This window comes from Astyanax mexicanus, chromosome 12, assembly GCF_023375975.1.
Source record: "Astyanax mexicanus isolate ESR-SI-001 chromosome 12, AstMex3_surface, whole genome shotgun sequence".
Lineage (NCBI taxonomy): Eukaryota > Metazoa > Chordata > Actinopteri > Characiformes > Acestrorhamphidae > Astyanax > Astyanax mexicanus.
The window spans coordinates 4,279,721-4,290,996 of NC_064419.1; the positions used below are offsets into that span (position 1 = coordinate 4,279,721).

The window sequence follows — 11,276 nt, forward strand, 5'->3', positions numbered from 1 at the left end:
TTTCAAGGCTGGACTCATCAGGCTTCCTGTGATATTAGTTTCAGATAAGAGTGCAGTGCACACAAAGAGAATGTTACAGAGAGTTCATCTGCTCCCAAAGAGCTGGGAAAGTCTGCCTGTGTATTACAGTATATTGATGACTTACAGCCATAAATGCAAGCAAACTATTAGAAGGGTAAGTAAATATAAATATATTCATTTTTTGCAATGCTGTATCGATTCTCAAAAATATATATATACATATATTTTATTAATTATTTAATTAAAGGAGAACTCTGATGTAAAATTTAATTTTGGTGTAGTAAAACATGATAAAGAGTACTAATCTTTTTAAATAAGTTGACTAGTCCACCTCCGCTCTCCCGCAGCTTTCTGAAATCCAGTAATTTTGTGCTTTTTGCTCAGCAATCTTTATAGCTCAAAATAGCTCCACATTTCATTGGTAGAATCTGGAGAGCCCTGACATTTAAAATAAAGCATTAATAACTTTAAAAGTGCACAGGAAGCTTATTAAAAACACTGTTTACCCGTAGTATAACCTAATCTTTGCATTCTACCAATGAGGTGTGGGGCTACTTTGAGCCTGGATAACGGTGTAAAAAGCTAATTATCTGCAGGGGCAAAATATGCCCTTTCCTAGCCCATTCTAGCCTGTTAAGACAAACTGCACAAAATTACTGGATCTCGGAAAGCTGCAGAAGAGTCTGCTATAAGAGTTCAAAATCCACTAGCACTGGAACTGTGTTCTCTGTGCTGATGGGCTCCGCCCAACACTTTTGGGATGAGTTGGGGATGATAAGGTGAGGTGTAATATACTGACCTTACTAACACTTGTCACTGAATGCAATCACATCCTCATAGCAATGCTCCAAAATCTAGTAGAAAGGCATCCCTGGAAAGTAGAGACAGTTACTCCAACAAAAGCAAGTTTAAAAGAAACCAATAAATGAACAGGTGTCCCAAAACTTTTGTCCATATAAAAATTGAGTTTGAAAAAATGCTAAATATCACCCTACTTACAGTTCCACAATATAGCATAATATACCACATCATAACCCCTGTATCACAATGCACATCATAGTGATAATCACCATCACCAACCTTTCAGCTGATAGAATAAGCCAGAGGCATGTGTACCAAAACATCTTTACTTATTTTAATGCACAATAAAAAAAATACAGTTCACAGTAAATCATAAGTTAATACATAATACATAAGTTAAAGCAGTCCTCAGACAGATCGTGTGTAGTGTGCTGATATCCATTACACATCATAGTAAGCAGATCATATGCAGGTCAGTTATCTGATAATAAAACAAACAGCAAGTGCAGTTTATCTTAGAGTATGGACATCTCTTCTGTCGACAATGAAAAAAAATGATGCATTGACTGTATTTATGACCCATTTAAATGTGCATATTCACCAATCAGGCATAACAATAAAACCACCTGCCCAATATTATGCAGAACCAAAATTAGTTCTGACCTGTTGAGACATGGACTCTGAAAGACTTCTAGGGATGACCAGCGGTATTTGGCACAAATATTAGTATTAGTAGCTAATCTAAAATAAATTCATATAACTTGTAAGGTGGAACCTGCACTAGTATGATTTTAGTATTACAGCTGATTCTGTGTAGTTTTTATAACAATTATTAACAAATTTTTATGTATTATTTTGTCAATTATTTTATTAAGCTAATGATTTTTCAATTACTTAGATAAAATGTTTTGAATACAATAATTTAAACGTAATAAAATAATAAAATACTTGAATGAATACTTTTCTTAATATTTCAATAATCTTCTTTTAAAAACGTACAGAAAGTACAAAATAACTGGTAAATGTGTCTTTGTATCAGTATCATTAAAAAAAATTATAAAAACAATATACAGGCTGTACTGATGTACATGTCATACACTATTTAGTGTGGTAGTGTGCGATTTGGGACAGGGTCAGGTGAGGTTTTCTTTGGACATGGCATCTTTGCAACACATGTATATAACACATGACGTATTTTTATTTGACGTATTTTAGACAATATGTCCAATTTTGTCAATTTATTCAATTTTAACATTAACTGTTTGGATACACTATGTTTTATATATGTATGAATTATGGGCACATATGAATGAAGTAAAAAACAGTATTTGCATCAATTTTTTTAAATGTACAAGAAAGGCTTGTCCTGGACAATTTTAACACCAGCATTTTTAAAAGAAAAAAAAAGGTTATTACAATGTTAATAACATGTTATTAACATTAAAATGTGAATGTGTTATTGCAATGTAAAAGCAAAAGACACAAATAAACAAAATCACGCCCAGTGCTCTGTAGCACCGCTTCCTCTAGTCATCAAGGATGATGCATTGCATCTGGGCAAGTGCAAGTGTGCTCAACTATCAAACAAAAAGCTTAATCTGATAACACTGGGAATAAAAAAGGCACAGTGAAGGCATTTTAAGCTGTAAATGGAAAAAAAGACGGCCAGTGGCTACCTATAGTACTCGCCATTCACAGATCTGAACACCAGCTTCTTCATTACAGTAAGCCTTAAGCTAACCCTCCTGCTTAAAACTATGCACACTGCTGCTGCTCACTAAGTAACGTCCTGTGTCGCATGTTTGTGCCATTTAACTGCAGTGACTCATTTCACTGAGAGCAGACACATCTTTGTATCTGTCCCCGTAGATCTCACTAGTCTAAAGAATAAATACAGCACACAACGACAACAATACCGACGATACACAACTCCATGATGCTGTGGCCCATTCCGAAGTCTCTCTGAAAGTGTTCTGAAAGTCCTTCTCGTCACTCACTCTCTCACTTTTACCGAGAAGTGCTTTTTTTAAGCAGGGAAGCAGATAGAGCAGCACTCCAGGCAGATCTCCAGGCAGTCGGAGGATTGGCAACAGTCCTCCAGGATGGCGCAGTCCAGCAGGGCTGAACAGGGGTCTTCTGAACAGCAGGCCACACTGCACGCCTCTCCACAGCAGCACGCAGCATCACACTCCATCCCACAGGCCAAACACTGCGCCACAGCCGAGCACAGGGACAACACCTCACAGAACAGACATGCCAGGATACAGTGAACGCAGCAGTCTATGAAAAACACACACAAACACAGTACAACACATATATTTACACATTTATAAACATATTCAGTTTTAGCAAAGAAACATACACCTTTTCTGTTAAAGTGTTAAAGTCATAATAAAAAGACCATTATAAAAACACTATTATAGTGAACAGATATGTCACCTACTCACATTATAGAATCAAGGACACTGTATTGAACACTATAGACAACAATACTTGCTCCTTAATCAATATATCAGAAAACCAGTTGCTCTATTTAAAACACTATTTTAGGAAACAGAAATTAATACATAAAATCAAGAACCCCTCAAATCAATACATTAAATCATTTTATACATTTTGCATTATACAGAACACTATTACAGTGAAAAGGAATCCCCCTAATCACAATCATTTGCTGTACCACAAAACAAGGAGAATGAAGCCCTCTTTTTGCTGCCACAACAGACCTTTTTAGATTTTAGTAGCAGATCTGTAATCTGTCCTGTAAAAGTTATTGCACACCTGATGCAACACTTACACAGAGGACATTACCAATTTTTGTTGTAATATTGGCTCAATACCTGTAGTATTTTTTTAAAGGGGACATATTGCAGCTCTTTTTACACAACTTAGAATAGGTCTATTGGCTGTACAAACATGTTAATAAAGTTCTTTGCACAAAATTACTCTCACATAAAAAGATCTCACCAAAAGCTCCATTCTTGCCAGTTTTTAAAATAAGCCATTTAAGGGCTCTGACATTTTTAATGCAAATAGGCTGTTGCTGTAGCTTGTGCAAAAATGGCAAAACATGGTTGACAGGTGAAGTGCTGGAGCCAGGGTTGTTCTATGCATGTTCCCATTATTGTGGCCATCCAAACAGCTTGCTGACACCCTTTTGACTGAACTCTTTTGACTGAAAACATCCTACAGAAAATGAATGAATGGATTTCTTTTCACACTTTTTCAAATGTATAGTTGATAGTTGCGACCAAAGTAGAAATACAAAAGCTAATATCACAATATATATTACAATAAAGTCACAATATTTTTTTTTTTTTATGTTGTGCAGTCCTATTGCCCATGACCCTGTTGCCAGTTCACCACTTACAGTAGGTACTGACCACTGCACACAGGGAAGATCTGACATATTTTAAAAGGCCTGCGTGATCTTTACTCTAGATTATGTTTTTGAGAAACGAAATCAACAGTGGCACTCACACACAAATGATTATTTTGGCACAAAGAGAGTTCTTCTGAAGTACACAAGGACACACATGTTCTGTAATGGAAACGGCTCGCAGACACTGACCGGCAGGCAGCATGTGACGCTCTGATAAAGCCACAGGCATTGCCCAGTGTCGCTGAGAGATAAGGGCAGAGCTTATTTACTGTGAACTCTGTGGGTGGGGGCCACTTTTTTCATGTGCAGCCTGGCCGTTTAAATGTACTGATATATAAACACAGATTCTGGTAATTGTAAAGGCTGATAGTCAACCATAGCTATCGGCTTCCCCTTTAATCCCTTTGTGTTTAAACCAGGGTTCTCCAGTTCTAGTCCTGGAGGGCCACTGATCAAACGCATCTGATCTAATGAAAGGTTTGATAATCACCGGATCCAGTGAATAAAGTGTGCTGCTTTTGGTATTGGGGAAAATCCCACTCCCGGTCCTGGGGAATATATGTATCGCTCCTTTTGTGTTTCCCCTGTTCTTACAAGCCTGGCTCAACTCATCACGTAATTTTCAAACCTTTCATTAGTGGAGTCGGGTATTTTACAGCAGGCAAAATGCTACAAAACAGCAGTCTGGGACTAACAATCACTGCTTTATACTAAATTACCGGTATGTAGCTCAGGGCTGCATCTGAAGGACTCTTCACCACACTGTTGTAGACATGAGAGTGTAGAGATGAGAGTGCTGTTACTGTAAAGTTCTTCTTACCGTCACCAGCAACTTGCTGTATTTGAGTGGCACTGGCTTTCAAACTCTGCTGGCTTTTGGAGGTGGAGTGCAGGCGCTTTTTGTGGGGATGGCTGTGACCATTGCACTTGGGTACCTGTGCTGGATCAGGTGTTCTTAGACCTTTGGAGGCAGTGGGTGGTGTGCAAATGGGAGGAGATCCATTGGTCACAATGTCTGGAGGAGAGGGGCCATTGAGAGGACTGGGAGACTCTGAAACAGAGACAAAAAGCCCTCCATCTGCATAACACAGAGCCATTCATTTTAAAAAGACCTGTGAAGTTAATGGGGCTTTAAGGTGCAAAAAAAATTATTTATCGAATCATTCCTGATATAATATAAACAAAAATATTGTATAAAATATATAATATACTGCTCACGTATTGTTTATTTTATCCTGTTTTATCGGTTTTTATACTTGCCAGATAAGTCTATCTACTAGATTTTGGAACATTGCTGGGAGGATCTGTTTGAATTCAGCAACAAGAGAAGTGGTCTCTTAATTTTCCAGAGCTTATATCTGCATTTATTCATACATTTATAACTTACAGATAGACTAAACATCCTGGTATAACTTCATAACTTTAAAACTAATTTGCTAAGTGCGGACCACGCCTGATTGAAGTAGAGAAAGAAGGAAGAAAAGGGGAGGGAACTCGGGGAAATTTGGGCTGGAGTTCTGAACTGCGTGCTGAAGAAGCGTGCAGTTATATCCCCCCCCCTTTTTATTTAATGAGAAGTGGAAGAGTAGAAAAAAGGGGGTTGTTGGGGAGGAGGTGTACGGTGGCCGAGAAAGCCCAGCGCAGTGCAAATTGAAAAGCGCTGCAAAAGCACAAAACACATCCATCAAAATTACAACACAGGCGCAGCAAATAGAAAAACGCGCTGCAAAAAGAAAAACGCGCTGCAAAAAGAAAAACGCGCTGCAAATAGAACCACAACACAACGGAAGTGAGTCACAACACAACGGAATTTTCCTGGGGGACCTTAAAAGATGCTTTATTAGCTGTATACAAAGGACAATAAGTGGCAAACAAGCTTCTGAAAAGTAAGTTATGTTTATTAAAAGTTCTGCTTCACAAAACGCCTTGTTTGCCACTTAGTGTCCGAGACGTTACTGAAGACGCAGCTTAGCTGGTACAGTACCTGGTACAGGTCCCCCGGGAATATTCCGTTGTGTTGTGACTCACTTCCGTTGTGTTGTGGTTCTATTTGCAGCGCGTTTTTCTATTTGCAGCGCGTTTTTCTATTTGCTGCACCTGTGTTGTAATTTTGATGGATGTGTTTTGTGCTTTTGCAGCGCTTTTCCATTTGCACTGCGTTGGGCTTTCTCGGCCACCGTAGAGGTGGGTTGCGAACTTTCGTCACAAGAGGTAGTTAGTTAGGGGAGGTATTTATAGGACGGTTGATTGATACGGGGTGGAGTTTGAACGTAGAGTTCGGGCGTGGTCCTTCTCCCAAACTTTTGTTATTACATAACATCATTTAAAATAAAAAAATAAGCTTAAATCATTCGATTTTAAAGTAGCACGAACAGTTTTTTCCAATTGTGGTAGACAGGCTTTGTCCCTGTCCAGCATACAATAATTATGTCAGCAACTATCGGTTTGAAAATCGTCTGAAGCAGATATTTCTAAAATAATATTAATAATAATAATAATTATTATTATTATTTGCAGATACTAATATAATTCTGATATCATCGTGCATCTCTAGGTGCAACCTAAAGTAGCTGAATGTTTTTTGTAAGCCTATTTAGAACCCTGTTGTTTTTCAGATTATTTTTTTTTACTTTTGCAGTAAGCTCGTAAAAATCTCTGCTATTTGTTTGGTTTTCTAGCCAATGCAATTTGCCATTTTAGCCTTGCTTCCATATCATCTCAAAGTATCTGTTGTATTTAGCCTCAAAAGATTTTCACAAGAGGGTTGGTTATATGTCATTTAAGGGCCTTACTAAGACAAGACAAGACTGTTACATAACAGTTTTGGGATTTTGGAACCTGTCCATTTTACAGCCCTGTTTTACCTATACAGTTTTATGTACTTGCATCTGGGCACAACAAAGTTTGAAGTTCATATTTTGTCACTTTAATGTAATTATTATGCATTATTATTCCATTCTAGTACACCTTTAAGATAAAATGTGAGTGCTTTTACCTTTTTCAATTTTGTGAGGAAGTACTGGTACATGGTCAGGAAGCAGCAGAGCATCTTCACTCGTTATTACAATATCCACCAGTGACTCATCACTGCCTCTGTGATGTATTCCATTGGAGCATGTGATTTTTGCCGATAGATGATCTGTTGATTAAAAAAAAAAATAAGACTAAAAATACAGTTCTCTTATGTAGGTGGAGTTAAACCAGAGATCTTTAACCCTTCTAATGGAAAACTACATTCTTGCAGACTTTGGATTTAACCCTAATCCACCCCCTGATTCTAAACCCACACAATAAACTGAATTTGTTACTCCCTAAGAACATCTTTGGTCTCCTTGTCTGGATTTGGATTTAGAGTCAAAACCTGCAGAAAGCTTGCTCTTCAAGAAAAAGGTGGGAAATCATTAGATTAAAACATAATGGTGTTTAATATTTCTAAATAATTATTATAATATAAAATGTCTCTGTTATAAAGATACATGCAACAGAAATTATAAAAATTTAGCTCTGACTTTACCAAACAAAATGAAAGCAGAATAATGTAATAATTGTATTTTTAAATCCTGATTGCCCTATAGTCAAGGCATGCAATTTGAGCGTTTGATGCACCACAAGGACATGCTTTACACATGCATTTCTGGACAAGCTGAGACATAAAGAAAAAGCATCCGAAGTAATAGAAATAGTGAACTGAGGTGATCGGGTTTTATTACAGAATTGTATCTTTATATGACTCAAGCAGCGTTCATGTGGGTGTTTTCCTTTATGAAAATGCTAAATATTGCTGCTTTAAAAGTGATATTTATCTAAAAAAAATATTGTATGTAAGTAAATTTACGACTAACTTTCATTTTATTAGCAAGTTAAGAAATGAGCACTGAGAATAATTCTTTAAATCATCATACAGCATTTCAGTAACGAAGGATAAGAAAAACAAAAAACACAGGAAATAAAAAACACACATTAATTGCAACTTAAGCATAACATTTAACATTCACTTAATCTTTAATATATGTCATTTTTAGTTAGTGATGATTTTTTTAAATACTCACATACTGACCTGCATTTGCTGTGATGTCTGCTGTCTCAGCAGTGCTCTGTGGTTGGGTGAGGTGGTTGCTGTGGTTTTCACAGCTTTTGGTCCTGTCCTTTCCACTGTTCAGTGCCGCATCCTGGACGTCCATGGCTTCTGTCTCCTTCTGAGACGCCAGTCAATAACTCTGATCAGACAGAGAAATTAAAACTTATAGTCCACAGCACTTTTGAACTGTAACTTAACACGAAACTATGTAGAACAACCAATGTTAATAAACATTATCAATATTAACTTTTCTGTTAAGAAAAATTACAAAATTACATTTGATTGGCAATATGATGCTATTTTATCCTACTTTATCCTAGATCTTAATATAGTGGCTGGAAAAAGTACTGGGACTTTTGATTATTCTTGTTTTTTTACTAAATCAAAGGTAGTAAAAAAACAACTGGAGTATTTTTCTCTACTGTCCAGGGAAATCTTTGTACTAGATAGATTTTGTAGCATTGCTGTGAGAATTGGATTGCATTTAGGAGAAAGAGTGTTGGATCTAAGAAGTTAGATGATCTTTACCCCACCTCATCCTCAACTAATACAAAAATATTAAATGCCCATTCCTGGAATTAGGCATTTTCACCTATATGGCCCTAAAATAATATCACAATATTTCAGGGTATGTCAAAATGTCTCAACACCCCTTCTAATGCATTCAGGTACTTTAAGTTGCACCCATTGTTGACACAGGGTGCAAATGCACGCACAGCTTAGGTAGTCCCTGCAGAGAAGTATTGTCAGTAGAATATGATAAACAAACATGTGGGCAATATTTCACAATATTTCATGGTATTTTCGTGATAACGATACTCTTGGTGATATGAGAAAACACTGAAAACTACTGCAACAAAATTAATATAAAAGATGTCAATGATCCAGAATGTCATGATACTAATAATGCACTCCAAATATCTCCATATATCCAGGATTAGTAAAGTAAGTATTGAATTAAACTGGACAGATATAATCTGTCTCTAGTTAATATATAATGAGAAAGAAGAACAGTGTGAATTTCTTTCTTTTGCTAAAAACAGCAAAAATATAATTAGGGGTGGGTGACATGGCACCATATTTCAGGGTATAATATCAATCTCTATATTCAAAAACTCAAACACACCCTTACTCTGGAACATATCTAATAATATTGTTTGTTTTAAATAGTTTACCACTGACACATCTGGATTTTGTACTCAAGGTGTTAGATAAGTATAAAGAGTCATGTTTAAATGTTGATGCTGTGGGTAACTTATAAATAAACAATGTTCTCATCTACCGGAGCTGCTTTCAGAATGAACCTGAGAAAAGAGCTGCATATTCACAAGTGAGAATCTGATTCTCACAAATGTGGAGAGATTGCAGTAAGTCAGGTCAATGTCTGCATATTTTATTACCATATAAAAATAGTCTCCATTAACTGTGTGCAGAATAATTCAATTACATATTTTTATTGTTGCCTACTTAATCAGTAATTATTTCAGTATACTTCAAAAAGATATACTTTTTTGACATTGTACACTTAGAACTGATGATATACTAAATACATACTCTTTGTATATACATATATTTTCTGAAATGTGATAAACATTTTTTCCTTGTCTGGAAGAGTAGCCAATATATTGACAATCTAATTGACTATATAATTGTATTACGTACAGTAAATCGGAAATATATGTTCTAATCTAAGCATGCAATTAAGAATGCAGTGAAGTAGTTACAACCTTCCATTACATAATGTAGTAATGTACAGCTCTGGAAAATACAAGAGACCATTTTAAAATAATGAGTTTCTTTGATTTAACCTAATTGAAAACCTCTGGGATATAATTAAGAGAAAGATGAATGATCACAAGCCATCAAACCAAGCTGACCTGCTTGAAGTTGTTCAAAAGCAGTGTGTAAGACTGGTGGAGGAGAACATGATGCCAAGATGCATAATAAACTGTGATTAAAAACCAGGCATATTCCATCAAATGTTGATTTCTCCTAAAACTTTATGAATATGAACTTGTTTTCTTTGCATTATTTGAGGTCTGACAGCTCTGCATCTTTTTTGTTATTTTAGACATTTCTAGATGACAATGTTTTTATTTGGAATTTAGGAGAAATGTCCGTAGTTTATAGAATAAAACAACAATGTTCATTTTACATAAACATATACTTGTAAATAGCAAACTAATTCAGTAACTGAAGTGGTCTCTTATTTTTTCCAGAGCTGTATTTCAGTACATTTTCAGTAAAAGTATACTAAAAGCATTATTACTGCAAAGACACTTTTAGTGTAAAATATTATTATTGTAATATTGCTGTCCACAAAGAAACACTTAAGAACAAGTTAAGAGTATTATTATTTTGAAAATATTCAGTAAACAGGATTTGAACACTTGAGTAACCAACGGGTATTAATATTTAACCAATATAAACTAAGCTAGATAGGTTAACTAGCTGGTTAGCTATAGTAGCTAACTTGTTAACCTAGCGTTAGTTAGTTAGCTAAGCTAACTTACAGCTTGTTAACTGGCGTAACAAACTAATGTTAGATTAGTTTCTAGCTAATACTGTTAACTTTCTATGGTCTAAATTACTTTAAATCAAATTAAATGAGTAAAAAAGATTTGCAGAAACCTACCCTGACCTGTAGTCTCTCTGTTTCTAGAAGCTTCTGTTGTGTTTAACGACGAAACTGATGAGTAATTAAATGATCGCTGTTTAACTCTCACATTCGGGACGCATTATGCAGTATCCCACCCGTTTTCATATAGGCTCCGCCTCCTCTACACCGATTGGCTATAACTTCATTCACACGCAAACTGTTAGCCAATCCTGCGCAGGATTTTCAAGTTCGGTAGCCAATCCTGTTCGAGAAAGGGCGGGGTTTTTAGGAAAACAGGTGGGAAACGATAATAATGCCATCAAAATAGTGCCTTTGGATCTTTTTTGTCTCTTGGAAAGTTTTTAGCATGTTTTTGTCATTTTTGCAGTTTTCTA

General features: G+C 36.0%; 1 protein-coding gene across 1 annotated transcript; it reads right to left on the bottom strand.

The window, feature by feature from the left end:
• Positions 1-1,134: 1,134 nt before the first annotated feature.
• On the bottom strand, positions 1,135-11,020 carry zgc:113363 (MDFI domain-containing protein). The gene is made up of 5 exons (XM_007245833.4): positions 10,918-11,020; positions 8,262-8,421; positions 7,200-7,343; positions 5,025-5,255; positions 1,135-3,102 (listed from the first exon to the last, which is right to left on the bottom strand). Exons 2-5 carry the CDS (start codon positions 8,383-8,385, stop codon positions 2,849-2,851), a joined length of 753 nt encoding a protein of 250 aa, XP_007245895.1. The 5' UTR covers positions 8,386-8,421; positions 10,918-11,020; the 3' UTR covers positions 1,135-2,848.
• Positions 11,021-11,276: the final 256 nt, after the last annotated feature.

Bases quoted from the DNA above. Each gene is read 5' to 3' on its own strand.
- zgc:113363 (XM_007245833.4), bottom strand. From the start codon at position 8,385: ATGGACGTCCAGGATGCGGCACTGAACAGTGGAAAGGACAGGACCAAA. The intron at 5,256-7,199 runs GTAAAAGCACTC...TCTCTGTTTCAG, and splicing joins TCCTCACAAAATTGAAAAAG to AGTCTCCCAGTCCTCTCAAT. The intron at 3,103-5,024 runs GTAAGAAGAACT...TGTTTTTCATAG, and splicing joins ACAGCAAGTTGCTGGTGACG to ACTGCTGCGTTCACTGTATC.